General features: G+C 39.2%; 1 protein-coding gene across 1 annotated transcript in view; it reads right to left on the bottom strand.

Annotated features, from left to right (window-relative positions):
- Nucleotides 1-5,719, bottom strand: part of LOC126959367 (NF-kappa-B-activating protein-like) — a 135,913-nt gene extending 130,194 nt beyond the window's left edge. Inside the window, exon 1 of the mRNA XM_050798303.1 lies at nucleotides 5,657-5,719. Coding sequence (XP_050654260.1) covers nucleotides 5,657-5,698 — 42 coding nt within the window. The 5' untranslated portion in view covers nucleotides 5,699-5,719. The remainder of the gene's footprint in view (nucleotides 1-5,656) is intronic.
- Between the last annotated feature and the right edge of the window lie 10,360 nt (nucleotides 5,720-16,079).

The following is a 16,079-nucleotide window of genomic DNA, read 5'->3' as shown; positions in this document are numbered from 1 at the left end:
AACCAAGAAAATGCTAGCTTTCTCTGTGAAAAAATATGAAATTCAGAAAAATTTAAAAGTTGCCATATCAATACAAATAAAAAGTATTATTTTTCAAAAATTTTTTAAAATCTTGTTTGTAAATTTGCTGACTGAACGTAGGAAACATTTACAGAATTAATTCTTAAAGACAACAATTTAAACTGTCTGATTCATGATACATCACCTGATCTCATTGTCTGTTTTCTGAATTTGGGTAGTTTATGGAATAAAAACAAACGGGTTTTCTTTAACCTTTTATTTGGTAGAATATAACTGTTTTTATTCAATATGAAAAAAATACTATGTTGTACATTTTGTTATTTTAAAATAACTTTTCTCAATTATCAGTTGTTTAACACAAATTCATTGCACAAAACTTTTAAAATACGTAAAAGTATCAAGAAGAAAACAAAAATCACACATAATCTCCATTTCCAGAAGTAACCACAGTTAATGTCTTGCTATATCTTTCCTAAAATGATAGTTTTTCCAAATTAACTTGAAATTGATGCTAGTCACATTTTAAACTGGAAAAATGAGCTATTTCTATAAAAACACAACCACATCAAGTAGAGGTAAGAATTACGGCCACTCATGGACCAGTTTCATTCTCCCCAATGTTTTCTCTACCTTGATAATTGTTGCATGGCTATTTCAACTGGATTATCATAGTTTCCACATTGCAATTTAAAAAAGAAAACAAAGCTACCTTTTAAAAATCAAATGCCAGTATTATTTATATTTATAAAAAACTGTAACTCTTAATTTGAAGCAGTAAAATATTTATCCTGCTACTTTCTTTTTTGCTTTAGTAATAAGTAAATTAATACATTTAATCTCTTATTGATGCAAATATACATACATCTATACAGGTACATATTACAGGGATCACACATATAAATTGGCTTCTTCCTATTTCTTTTCCTTATGGTAAGAGCAGGAGTGTTTCTACTTTATCAAAAAAGACAAAACAGAACAGAAGACAGGGGGCTACATTTCTGTCTTTGTTCAGGTGGTCCAGCTCTGAATGGGTTTAATCAGTTCAGAGCATGATGTAAAGGCAGGGTGCCCTGGCTCGTGCCACTGAGGGTTGGCTCTCTGGCCTGGGTAGTGACACCCTGGGCCTTATTTTGATGTGGATTATTTCAAACAGTTCAACTGTGAATTGCTGTTCTAGCAAAAGAAATATCCAGGGCAAAATCTTCACAAAGAACATACAGCGCAAACATAATGTGACTACCGTCAGATAAAGGGCTCTTAATTTGAACTTTTATCTATCCCTTATTGTTTCCTTGCCCCTTAAACTTGTGAATCCATCCTTCATGATTGGACAAAATCTCATCTCTCCACCCCCAGCACAGTTTTCCCTCTGTCTCATCTCCTTGACTATATGACTGCCAGATTGAATTCAATAGGCCCTCAAAATCATCTTGCTTTTTCTTTTCCTGTCCCATACAGCCACAAACCCAAATTTAAGGGCAGTTTTATTTTATCATATATATTTTTGTTTATTTATTTCTTAATTTATTTTACTATTTCATTTCTCCTGATGGTGTTGATTTCCATTCCATGGGCCTTTTAAGAAAATTAAATATAGAATTTGGATCAGCATTTAAAGTCGTATTGGACAAATAGACATATTCACTCTTGTGATCATCTGAACCTTGATCTGGTTTTTTGAGGACTTTAGGACTAGAAAGAAAACCTCACATTAGCTCATTCTGCCGGTAATGTCAGCAGTTGTTCCACTTGAAGGAACTTCTAGCACTTCCTAGTGACTTGGAAAAAGTCATTTTATTTCTTCTTCCTGCAAACATGGCTAACCTTTCTTAAGTTTATGAATTATTGTAAGTTCCTTGTTACAGCATCCTTGCCCCTCCCCAAATACAGCTAGAAATTACAGGAAGGGCCAGGCGTGGTGGCTCACGCTTATAATCCCGAAACTTTTGGAAGCCTGGACAGGAGAATAGCTTGAGGCCAGGAGTTGGAGAACAGACTGGTCAACACAGTGATATTCCCATCTGTACAAAAAATAGTAATTAAAGAAATTAGCTGACTGTAAACTAGTTCAACCATTGTGGAAGACAGTGTGGCGATTCCTCAAGGATCTAGAACTAGAAATGCCATTTGACCCAGCCATCCCATTACTGGGTATATACCCAAAGGGTTATAAATCATGCTGCTATAAAGACACATGCACATGTATGTTTATTGTGGCACTATTCACAACAGCAACCCAAATGTCCATCAATGACAGACTGGATTAAGAAAATGTGGCATATACACACCATGGAATACTATGCAGTCATAAAGAAGGATGAGTTCATGTCCTTTGTAGGGACATGGATGCAGCTGGAAACCATCATTCTCAGCAAACTATTGCAAGAACAGAAAACCAAACACCGCATGTTCTCACTCATAGGTGGGAATTGAACAATGAGAACACTTGGACACAGGAAGGGGAACATCACACACCGAGGCCTGTTGTGGGGTTGTGGGATGGAGGGAGGGATAGCATTAGGAGATATACCTAATGCAAATGACGAGTTAATGGGTGCAGCACACCAACATAGCACATGTATACATATGTAACAAACCTGCATGTTGTGCACATGTACCCTAGAACTTAAAGTATAATAAAAAGGATGAAAGAAATTAGCTGGGTATAGTGGCACACCAGTGGCTGGTGGTCCTAGCTACTTCGGAGGCTGAGTTGGGAGGATTGCTCTCATCCAGGGGTTCGAGGCTGCAGCGAGCTATGATCACACCATTGCATTCTAGCCTGAGTGACAGAGTGAGACCTTGTCTCCAAAAACAAGGAAAGAAAAGAAATATACCAGCTTCACACAGAATCCCAAAGAGTAATTGTGAGGAGACAGTTCTAGTTAAAAGCTCTTGGAACTGAACTTCAGTGAGAACCCTTAATACATCAAAACTAAAAAAAAAAAAAAAGTGTCATTCTCTTCTTCCAACAGTTCTGGCTGTTGGCAATGAATTTTGAAAATGTATAAGTGATTATGTTTCCTACTAGATGAGATAATTTAATTGAAAGAATTCTGTGTTTGCTTATTTGTTTGTTCTAATGAACTATTAAATTGTTGGGGTTTTATGTAGTATTTTTCCCCCTCACTAACTTTTGTCTTTCTCAGCTCTTACTGATATGGGTTCTCATTTCCTAATATGGGTTCTTTGCCAAAGGAGAGAGGCCGTCCTGCCCACATGCAGGTGCTATGGAGTCACTGTACACATGCTGGGGGTATATTCTAAATGGGCTCCCAGAACAGGTAGTTGAAGAGAACAGCCCAGAGCTCACAGTGATGACTCTTCAGAGGCAACATTGCATGCTGGTTAATGGGCTGAGCCCTAGAGTCAGATGGTAACCACTGAGTGGAGTGCACCAGCTATGTGAGCTTGGGCACATGGTTTAATGGTGCCTTAACCCATAAAATAGGGACGATGTATAGTAGCATCTATTATTAAGATGTCTACCTGTATTTAAGGAACTTCAGATTGCACCTGTAGTTTGGTGCTCAACAAATCCTAGTACATATTAGTAATTGTACCTCAAGTTCATACTGGTTTAATTCTTTTTAAGTCACGTTCACACATTTCTTTACACAGGTTTTTCTATCATTGGGAAAAAGTGACTCTTTTCAGAAAAAAAAAAAAAAGAAAAAAGGAAAAAGGCCAGGGGCAGTGGCTCATGCCTGTAATCCCAGCACTTTGGGAGGCTGAGGCAGGTGGCTCACCTGAGGTCAGGAGTTGGAGACTAGCCTGGCCAAATTGGTGAAACCTCGTCTCTACTAAAAATACAAAAAAATTAACCAGGCATAGTGGTGCACTCCTGTAGTTCCAGCTACTCGGGAAGCTGAAGCAGGAGAATGGCTTGTACCTGGGAGGCAGAGATTGCAGTGAGCTGAGATCATGCCACTGCACTCCAGCCTGGACAAGAGCAAAACTCCATCTCAAACAAACAAACAAAACCCTGGAATTATTGTCAGAACTACATAAATTGGAATTCCAATTATGCCCTTGACTGAATATGATGTGACCTTGAACCCAGGAACTTAGCTCTTTGAGACTAGGAGTTGGAGACTAGCATGGTCATCATAGTCACACCCCATCTCTACAAAAAATAACAAAAATTAGCTGGGCAGGGTGGCACACACATATGGTCCTAGTTACTTGGAAGACTGATGCAGGAGGATTACTTGAGCTAAGTTTTCTTGGAGCTAAGTTTTCTGATGTGTAGCAAAGCCTAATGCCTCCCTATCCAGGATTTTGAGAATTAAATGAGATGATATAAGAAAAGCTCCTGGTAATTAACAAATGTTGATTTGAATTGAAATCTGCTTCATGTTTGTCTGTATGTAAAGCTAAACGCTGTACTCGCTATTTACATGCACAGTTTTTTCAGGTTTATTTTTTGTTAACCTAGAAAATCAACCAAACATTGTGTCCTCAAATTATCTCTAAGCCATTGTTATACACATTGCTAATTACACAAGCAACATCCAACATTCACTTCCTCTCCTGATCACCTTTTCCAGTATTATGGCCATGGTACGTAGGCCATTGACAAGTTAACCTGACTGTATCACAACAATCTTGTTAATTTCTTTAATGTCACTTGCAACTAGAGGTGGGCAAGTATTAATACACAAGGGAAACTCTGTTACAGTACTCATGGGAAAGATTTTGCCAACTGATAAAAGAAAAAGAAACTCTTTATATGTGGCCCTCACATTCTGCCTTGAATACACTTGGAAAAGGTTGAGCTGCCTGGATCTGCGGTAGCGACATTGCAAGCAAGAGGCAATACTGAGAAAGGTGGAACAAAGTACTGGAAAGTCCTTAATAACATCACAGAGCCACTGCACTAACAATAGAATCATTTCTCTAGACTTTCTGGATGGAAAGATTATTAAGTATTTTTATTGTTCAAACCACTGTTAACCGACTCCTGTTTGCTTAATCTAGCTCTCTGACTTCTTATTCCTGCTGGCTAAATGATGCCACAAACATAGATATAGACATAGATACGGATATGGATACAAATATGGATATAGGTATACATATCTGCTGTGTATATATTTGCACAGGGATTCTACACAACCAGCAAAAGGAAATAAGAGGAATTAAGATATAGGAGGATGTTTCCAGGGTCGGGTGAGAGATTACATTTACATAAATATTCCTTCAGCTTCCTGGGTGAGTAGGAATAATGTTAATAACAATAAAAATGAAAGTTACCAGTTATTGCACTTTCTGTCTTGCCATACTTGTTATTAAACATTATATGCATTATTTCACTTCACCCTCAAATTAGTCCTCAGAGGTAGACATTTTTATCTCCATTTTACAGATGAAAACCCTGAGCTTTAAAAAATCAAAGCTGTCCAACTTATCCTACTAAATTCATATATACCATTTCACCCTCTAACCTTCTTCATGTCAGCCTCACGAATCCTTTCCCATCCTGCAGGTCTGAACTGAAACCTCACTTTCTTGGAAAAGCCTTTCATGACCCCAGGCTAGATTAGATTATTGGAGATAAACATGCTGTTAGCATCGTGTACATCTTCCTCACAGTTTTTCACACATTTGCAATCATTTAATTGCCTGTAGTTATTACCTTCTTTTCCCCCTGCTTATGTTTCTTGGGAGGAGTGTCCATGTCTATCCTGTTCGTCACTGTAGCCGCGGGGTTTGGCCCTCTGCTTAGCTTATAAAACAAGTCGTTCACAATGTTTTTGTGCCCTTGGTACTGTTTAGAATTTTAGAACTTTTCACAGAACTTAAAAAGGAAAACAAAAGATTCAAAGACTCGTGAGAATGTCTGATCATATCCATAAAGCATTCAGCATCATCCCTGTAGTTGCTTGCGTAACCTTCCGTCTGTGTACTTAGCTGCTCCAGGAAGCTCCCATTGCTCCACTTACGGATTCACGAGGCGAAGTTCCACCATCAGCCTGACACATTAGTCCAAAGGTGGAGCAATTGTGCCCAGCACACCTTGCACCACATCAGCCATTCAGCTCAGTACTACACCCTGTAGGCATCACCGTAACAGTATTGTGATTAAGGCTGCTAATTGCCATCCAGTCACTAGGCTTCCATTTTTCTTTTTAATAATAGAACCCTGCCCCCTAGACCCTGAGCTTTAGCTAGGAAGTAGCCATCCAACTGAAAGCTGCATTTCTCAGAGTTGCTTGCATCTTGTTTTGCTCATGTGCACCTTCTTGTCAATGCAATGGAAGCAAAATAATGTGATGTGTGTAATTCCCTCTTTACTTCCTTGCTCTCCACGACTTTGATTTCCTCCTTCCTGTGGAAAATGTGTAACACAGGCATGAATCTTGTGGGTCAAGTTTGGTCATGTATCCAACAAAGTTCAACTTTAGGGAATTGCTGAGTTGCAAGAGTTCACTGCAGAAGCAGCTAGGGTTCTACAGCCACTTGTAGCAGAGTTGACTACTGCCCCAGGCCTCCCACATACTTTGGACTATTCTGTGGCTGATAGTAACTTGTATCTCGTCATTGTGTTTTTGTTTTCTTTTTATTAGTAAAGCTTAGACCAAACACCAACAAATGCAGATATGTATATGCGGTTATAAAGAAGAGAAACTTTACAAATCTAAAAAGCCTGATGGAACTTCCTGAGAGTTTACAGTGTATCAGTGTGCTGTATGTCATGGCCTAGGGGTCTAGAGCCAGTACTTTGCATTACCTAATATCGTAGAATATGTTGATCTTATCAGCTGTCCCTTGGAACTGTAACCCTCAAGGGACATGCCCACAGCTACTCCCAACCCTCCAAGGTAGTTGGATGAGAAAGCAACACAGTTGAGCAAAGAGAGAGTTGAGGCATCCCCTCTAGCATTGGGCTGTCTAAACATTGGTGAGAATGGGTGAATTTGACTGTCAATTCTGCAATGATGTTCATTTTGTCTTGTGTCTGGATTTTCTGATAGATTCTGCCAACTCCCAGGGAAAGGTGGCAGCATTCACTGAAAAAAAAATTGTAAAATAAATCTGTTTTAAAGTAACAAAGAGACAAGGTCCCTGATTGTTCTACCTAATAGTAAAGGTTGTATTTTGCTTGGTATTTTTCTCTGCCAAAATGGTGATGGTCATATGGGTGACCAAGTGCATGAAGATGACAGTAATGAAAGAAATGATCTCATGAGACCATGACTAGCCTTAGATTCAACCATGTCCTCAGCAGAGACCAGGAGCAAATAGAAAGTGGGGGAGCAAAGTAGATAATATAGAGAACAAATGTGGCCCCTGGAAATGAAAGAGGGATGAACAGAACTAACCTGTAATAGACGAACGATTCCAATCATTATGGTTAAGGATTCTGAACCTGGCTAGGCCTCTGCCTGAATCAGGGAAGTGCTTGAATTAGGGGTGAGAAGCCCATACCGGTTGCTTTTGAGAGTCTTTCATTGACATTTTTATTGTTATCCTCACCCATTTGATTATATTTCATGCAGAATAGTATGAGCTGAGAAACCTGGACCACATTTCTAAAATATAAATATCTACATGCAAAGCGAGTCTTCTTTATTTATCATAGAGGTCTGCCTGGGAATCATAATAAACAATTATATAGTTTGCAGTGGGGGCAGGCTCAAGACTGTCCCCCTCCAGCAATGAAGAAAAACACTCTGGGGTCAGGTCAAGCTCCTCTGGGGATCTTTTTCAGAGAATAACTAACTAGACAGACATACTTTAGTCTCAAAGTGTATTTCAGAATTACACGACGGTCCAAGTCAATGTTTAGGGATTTCAAGTTGATACAAATATTCTGATGTTTGTGTTTCCAACCTAGCATATGTGGAGCATCAAGAGCTGGCTGTTTACCAAAGAAATAATTCAAATTGGTGGACAAAAAATTGGGGAAAATGTCTCAGAATATGCAACGCTATTAACCAAATCTGAGTGTGAAGCAAATAAAAATCACTAAGTCTAAGGAATTTGGAGAGATAGGAACAGCTAGTCACAACGTTCCTTCAAAAGGCAAATTGAGTGAGGAACACACATACAATAGTTATTTTTAAAGTATGGAAAACAATGTTACGCCCATTTGTGTTCCTTTACTTGTGGTTTTATGCGTATGTTATCTTTATGTAAGTATCTTGTAAGCTCTTTGGAGACAGAGACATGACTTACACGTCTTTCACAGTTCATGGCCACTAGTAAGTGAAGCAGCATCTCAGAAGTGAGATGGACACCTAGAGGAACGTGTGGGGCATAAATGTGTATATGAGTTACACAGGAGAGTGAAGTAAGGCTGAAGGGTGAGGGATGGTGGTCAATTATGAGAGACTCAAAGCATCTTTTTTGTATAATTTTCTCAGTTTGTAGTTTGAGGATAGAAGGTTTGGCATGTCAGAATACTGAATGCATTGTTGTTTGTGTCCACTGTTCCTTAAATACTTGCCAATGGAGGTGTTTAATCATGATATGGGTAGCAACCAGGTGCAGTGGCTCATGCCTATAATCCCAGCACTTTGAGAGGTCAAGGCGGGCAGATCATCTGAGGTCAGGAGTTCAAGACCAGCCTGGTCAACGTGGTGAAACCCCGTCTCTACCAAAAATACAAAAATTAGCTGAGCTTGGCAGCGGGCACCTGTAATCCCAGCTACTTGGGAGGCTGAGGCAGGAGAATCTCTTGAACCCAGGAGGCAGAGGTTGCAGTGAGAAAAGATCGTGCCACTGCACTTCGGCCTGGGCAACAAGAGCGAAACTCCATCTCAAAAAAAAAAAAAATATATATGGGTAGCTTTTCCATGGAAATATGAAATATATACTTGGTTATGAAGAACAGAGTAAGGGTACATATAGTTTGTTACATATTAGGGGCTCAATAACTAGTAATAAAGAGAACCTACAGCCTTGGAATATAGTGGGCCTACCATCTGCCAGAGAACATTTACACATTGTCACAAGTTATCTCTGTTAGCCTTCACAATTATGCTGGGCGATAAAAGCTATATTAACCCCTGTCACAGATGAAGAAACTAACACACAGAGACTTGCCCAAGGTCACATGGATCATTAAGGGTCGGGCTGGAATTCAAACCAAGTCCAGTTCCAGAGTGTGGAACAGGATTCTATGTAGAGCAGCATCTGCCTAGACTCTTTCAGTGATCTTCTGAAATGTTAGCAGGCTTCAAACACAAATGATGAATAAATAATTTAAATTTAACGAAAGGCTAACATTCCAATAATATTCAACAATACTACAAAGTTTATTTATTTTAAAAAAATTTAAAAATCTTATTTTCTCATCTGAAAACAGAAGCTCATGCCATCTTTCAAAATTTTTCATGAGATGACTATAAATTTTGATGTCACATAAGGTGAAATGTTGAATTATTGAAAGAAATTCAGAAGCTTAGACTAACTTCCACAGTTTATAACAGTGAAAGGGAAGTTGAACTGTGGTTTAGTCATCCAGTTGATCTTAACTCGAAGGTGTAAAGGAAACACATCATTCAAACTCACGATGCATGAATTAACATCTCTCTGTCACCAACCTCTTCTTCCCTATTCATTGGGTCAAGGGCCCCATGGCTTCTCCTTTCCTCTCAGGGGAACATTGAAAAATACTTTTTTTGAAACATGGCTCCTGTGCTGCTAGTACCTGTATTTTGTCTCAATCAAAATACTGTTTGTTCAGAAAACAAATTTCTGTTTGTTCAGAAAATATTTCTTTAAGAAGTTGACTCAAGCCTGTAATCCCAGCACTTTGGGAGGCCGAGACGGGTGGATCACGAGGTCAGGAGATCGAGACCATCCTGGCTAACACGGTGAAACCCCGTCTCTACTAAAAAATACACACACACAAAAAAAGGTGGCGTGCACCTGTAGTCCCAGTTACTCGGGAGGCTGAGACAGGAGAATGGCGTAAACCCGGGAGGCGGAGCTTAGAGTGAGGTGAGATCCGGCCACTGCACTCCAGCCTGGGCGACAGAGTGAGACTCAAAAAAAAAAAAAAAAAAAGAAGTTGAGAATAATTTTGGTGCTCACCAGTTAAGAATCTAAACTTGATCAGGAGAAAACTGATCAGGTAATTTATTGTCCAAACCTAGATTCTTTTGAGAATGAAATGGGGTGCTAATAAGAATTACACTGGGACAACAGGCATAAACCTGTTGCTGGAAAGTGAAAACTATAAGTCTTATGGGCCAAGTTAGGAATTTTTATCCTTATGTTCAGAACAATTGGAAGCCACTATAATTTTTAAGTGAAGTGAAATAATGAAACATGTGTTTGAAAATATGGAACAGAGACATCCCTAATGTGTGGAGAAGAGATATGAGAGGCCACGAGTGACTACAGATGAAAACAGGTAGGCCATAAGATATGATGATAGCCAAGACTGCAGGGGATAATGGAAATGGATAAAAGAGTTAAGATCTGAGGGATCCATTGAGAATATCAATCCAGTGAATATAGAGATGGTTTGAATGGGGCTAGTGGATCAGGACGAGAGATGACTCAAGGATCACTTTTTTTATGATTTATCAAACTAGGTTGGATAATAATGCCATTCATTGAATGCCAAGGGTTCAAGAGTGGCAGAGGGCTAAGATGGTGGGTGGGAATCTGCAAGACTGGCTCCTTCATTTTCTTCAGTTCTTTATGCAAATAACACCTTCTTAGGAAGCTTTTCCGGAGCACCCTTTGAAAATATTACCACTTCCTGCACCCTTTCTCACTCCCTTCCAACACCCCCTACCCGCATTCCCTATCATCTTATCAAAGTGTTTTTTTAACACTTGCATCATCTAGTACACTTTACATCACACACACACACTCATGACCTGTATATACATATATAGATATTGACTTTAAAATGATCTTGCTTATACTCCTCACTAGAATATAAACTCCATTAGAAAGAGTTTTATTGTCATTCCTGTCAGAATCCCAGATTCTTTGAACTGCACCTCTACCTATAGTAGGAGCCTGGTAAGTATTTAATAAAATGAAAAAAATGTGGAGTGAATCAATAATCAACTAAAATACACCCTATTACCATGTCAGACATTTCAAGAATTTGTGTAATGCAGCTTTATGTTAAAAAACAAACCTGTTTAGTATTCCCAGATTGAGGGTTGGGCAGGGAATGGTGTTATAAACTTTCTCTGGTGGACCAATTTGAACCTACCCATGCATTATGGCTAAGAACTGATGTTGGATTCTCTTGGCCACTTAGTTTTCCAGGCTGTGTGCACTCTGCCTACCCCACTCATGTCTGGACACTCGCCTTGTACCACCATCCCTGTCCTGTGCTAGGTCTCACTAGTGATCACCATCCACAAATGTAATTTGGATGTGCAGCACACAGTAGACATCCCCTAGAGACATAGCTTAACCCAACAAGAACAGAAGGAGGGAAAAGAGAGAGAGACAACACAGGAACCATGGCTACTGAGAGTTCAAGCTTGAAAGAGGGAAGAGAGGATAACCACCAAAAGAGTGAAAGCAACCTCTGTCTCCTGGATTTTCCTCCAGGGAGTGTTACATACTCCTGTGGTCTCTATGAGTCTCTAAAAAACCCAACAAGAGTCTCCCCTGGGTAGGTTTTCTCCATGTGACTTCCTCTCTAGGTATTTTTAGTTACTCCACTTCTTTGGCAGAAATATTTTAAAAATTGAGACACCAGAGTTCAATCTGCTTATTCATTTATTTATAATTTCAGAAGTATATATGCAGCCCATACCACATAGTACCTATATGATTGGCGTGGTGGATTCACCAGTGAAAAACCTGGACGTGATGCTGTGGGCTTAGAGTTTATAGAGGTTTACATATGACCCGTAAGGAAGATGCCATCATTTTGAGCAAGACCCAAATGCTCCTTGCCTGATAGTCCCTTCACAGCTCAGCCTCCTCACTTTAAAGCAAAGAAGAAAGTTTCCCCCATTCCTCCCTGCCTTTTCAGGGACACCTTTTCCTCTCTGTCTAGACAAAGTATCTGCCTATTAAGAATACGGATGTTTCACACACACCCAAATTATTCGGGACAGTGGCCAAGCCAGAACATCATTTGTGAACTTGCTTGAAAGGGCATAAACCCTTTTAAGCTGCTTAGGATATTATCTCTTTCTCTTAAGTGGTAACCAGGTGACCTGAAAAGGCACATTGAGCTTCCAAAAGGTGCTTAACAAAGAATGAGGAAAGTACTTTGGCCCTTAGAAACTCTGGATCATTAAATAATACTTGCCTTAAATGCATCAATAAAACATTGTACATTAAGGTTTGGCAATCGGAGGGCTGAGCCCAAAGACGGCTTCTTAAATTCCTTTTAGAGGAATTGGAACAGAGATTTACTTTGCTCATCTTCCTATCACAGGGGGTGATCTCCCCGAAGACTTTATTGGCAGCGCAGTTCTGCCAAAAGTGCTCACTGCCCTTGCTCTCCTCCCTGAGAACCAATGTCCCGTGAGAAAGCACGTTCCCACTGCTCCGCTGTGGGAAACACCAGGAGAAGGACTTTTCCCAAATCTGTGCGAATTGAGCAACTGGAAGCAACACTCACAAGCTTCCTTGTTTATGTTATTCTCTGTAAAAACATTGAAAACCCAAAACAAGTCAGAAGCGTGTTGGCACTGAATTATGTCAGCACAAACATTCAATTCAAAAGAATGGCTGGATTTATTTTAATAGCTGAGAAACCTGGAGGCATGTGCAGTCTATTCTGGCTGTCAATTTATGATCTTTAAAAACATTTTTTTAATTGACTGGTCCTTAAATATATCCCACCTCATCTTGTTCGAGCCAAGTTTTACAGATGCCATCTTAAAAATCAATTCAAAGAGCAGCCATAAACTCAAAAGCTTCCTCCTTGAAATGTATATGGCAGAATGCAATTTTGTTTAATTTTAATTGACAGAGATGTCAGCTTAGGAGAATATTTTAGAATATTAGTAAGAACAGTAAACTTGTGCCTTGACATTTTTATGGTATAATGGTATAATTCCCTGAAAAAAAAAATCACCACTGTCAGGATTTACACTAAAGCAATGCATGGGTTATTCCCTGCCCCACTCCCCACCCCCGCCACTCAGTAAAGGAGTGACAAATGTATTACTAATTACACAATTGCTTTATTATGTGGAGCTGTAACTAAAATCTTTTCTGGATTTTCCAACAAAATTGAGCTTCTTCCAAAACAATTAATTCTAGCAAATGGACTTGGGTAGAAAAAATTGATTCCAGCTGAAAGAAAGACTAGCTCCTTCCTCCCCTCTAGTTGGAGGGTTAGGCATGGGTGACACAGACACTACTTAGGACAGACTTCCAAGACTGAAGACATACGGAATTTTGTCAGGGTAGAAGGCTTTCAACTAGACATGTGAGAAGCCAAACAATGATTTCCCCTAACTTTAGATAGGCCCATAGAAAAGAATTATTGGCTGTAAGTCCAAAAAATGTTAGAAACTAGTATTAATTGGGGCTTTTAAACCTTTATCTTAGGGCACATGCCCCTTTTAGGACTTCTATCACACCCAGAGCATATGTCAACCTTAGAAATTAATACATTCTGTTAAAATAAAGTCTTATCAATGTGTGTTACCCAGTAATGCACACTGAGATGTCTTAATTAACTTTGTATCCACAATGTCTTGCACAAGTCTTGGCACACAATAGGTACTCAGGAAAAGTGTACTGAATGGAAGTAGGAATCTTAATTCAGCTAATATAAGCCAAGAGATGACATCTCTGCTCCTTTTGGATGGAACAAATAATGCCACTTTTTCAAAAACACGTTCATGTAGCCCCAGGAATAGCCCTTGGTCCAAAGAAAAAAAAATTATCCATGCTAGATTATGGGATATTATCAGTCAGCATTTCATGATTTCTAAGGACTAAGAAAGTGTCGAAGACAAAACAAAATGTCATCAAACATAGCAAACATAGCAACATACTAATGCAGGACATCTTTTGGCCGTTGACCAAGGCAAAAGAAACTTGGAAAAATGGCATACTTTCATCTGAGACATTTAGTCTTAGTCACCCAATTGAAATCAATTTTAGCACAATTCAGGGATTTCAAAAGAACTTCACTAAGTCCCCATCATTGTTAAAGAGATAGTGATTACATGGCGATGTGGGTAGAATACCTGTGTGGGGACAGATAGGTACTTATCATTGCATAGATTATACATTAATAAGATCATGTATGCAAAACTTAGCCCTATAACTGGCTCGGAATAAATGCATAGAGTGGGAATTAAAATAATAATAAGAGCTAAATATAATAGGAGGAAATGTGTGCCCAGTAACTAGCAGTAGTACAAATTGCTAAGTAAGAACTGAAGAAGAAAAGATTAGTTACAGGCAGATCAAAGGAAGCTTCTTAGGATTTGATGTGGTTCTTCAAGGATACAAAGAATTTAAAAAGTGGCCATGAGGGTGAAAGGATTTTTAGGTAGGAAACACTGTCTGAACCAAGGCAGGAGGGAAGAAAGTACGCGGTGGGCTTGATGTTACTAAAATTATATCACTTCGTCTCTGTGTAATGGGTGATCTTGTTTAAATGGCATATTGGGGTTTCCTTATAGCAGGCTATGAATACCACGTGGTGGCTCATGCTTGTAATCCCAGCACTTTGGGAGGTCGAGGCGGGCAGATCATGAGGTCAGGAGATCGAGACCATCCTGGCTAATACGGTGAAACCCTGTTTCTACTAAAAATACAAAAAATTAGCCGGGTGTGGTAGAGGGGGCCTGTAGTCCCAGCTACTCGGGAGGCTGAGGCAGGAGAATGGCATGAACCTGGGAGGCGGAGCTTGCAGTGAGCTGAGATCGCGTCACTGCACTCCAGTCTGGGTAACAAAGTGAAACTCCATGTCCAAAAAAGGAAAAAAGAAAGAAAATTAAAAATTTTTTAAATTTAAGTCAAATAGCTAATAATGCATGCATCATCTTTACTTACCCCTTAAAACGGCTTATTAGTGAGGTTTTGGTCCTTTTCTACCAGGAAAGACAAGGATATGTAAAAGTAAGTAAGAGTAACCTAATAATCATTGTCCAAAATTTGTAAATGTTGTCTATTTAAAGTTATGTCTAGGAGTTACTGTTGAATCTCTACTTCTGTTTGTTTCCAACAGATTGGATTTATATCAGTGTTTAACAAATTGTGTTCTGAGATGCACTGGTTTAGTAAGGTATTAACTGGTATTTTCCTCCAGAGAGTTCTGTGGTCCTATAGGTTGTAAAGACAAATATGAAGGCCGTCTTTCTCTAGGAGATTCATGGTGCGCGTTTGCAGATAAAACGCTCAGCATCCTGCCATTGAAAAACCAGTTTAACTGTATTTCAGCCCAAATCTTACAAACTTTTTAATCATGAAAACTAACTCTGTGTGTGTAGACTAACCATTGACCTCTCACTGACATAGTGTTGGGGAAACAGGTAACACATTTTGGGAAATTTCCAGATCAATTCCTGAGCTGTCACAATTGTAAAATCTAGGTTGAACCGATCGACTTTGAACTCCCTGGAAAGCTTCATACAACAAGATACTTCTGAGTCTTTGATGATCATTTTATCCTTGAAGTGTACTGAAACAGATTGCTCCCACACAAATTACATTTAAAATAATTCTAGAATATTACTACTGAGTTTATCCAACCTTATCATCTAAAATATTTTAATGAGTTACATAGATTTTCTCTGCCCAAGTATTTCTACGTACTAACTCGACAAGAAATATCTTGTCATGTCCTGTTCTCAAGACTTTGTCAGATAAAATTAGTAAATCTTCCAGCCTCTTCATAATGTCTTCAGCTCAGTACTGCCTGGCTTGCTTACAGTCTTGATAATAGGATGTAAATGAATTATTATACGGGAGTTTAATAGCAGAACTCCCCAAAGGTAAGAGCGGTGAAGGTGAAGACTGCCTTAATCACTCCAAAGTTGCATATGGAGAGAGTGAGCTCGCAGTGAAGTTAAACGTCTTGCACAAGTCCTGCAGCTATAATATTCATGATAAAACACTGCACTGGAATCCATTCCAGTTTGCCTGTTTCCTTT

This window comes from Macaca thibetana, chromosome 7 (genome assembly GCF_024542745.1).
Source record: "Macaca thibetana thibetana isolate TM-01 chromosome 7, ASM2454274v1, whole genome shotgun sequence".
Classification (NCBI taxonomy): domain Eukaryota; kingdom Metazoa; phylum Chordata; class Mammalia; order Primates; family Cercopithecidae; genus Macaca; species Macaca thibetana.
The sequence above is the reverse complement of the archived record's forward strand: the minus strand, read 5'-3'. Positions and strand labels throughout refer to the sequence as shown.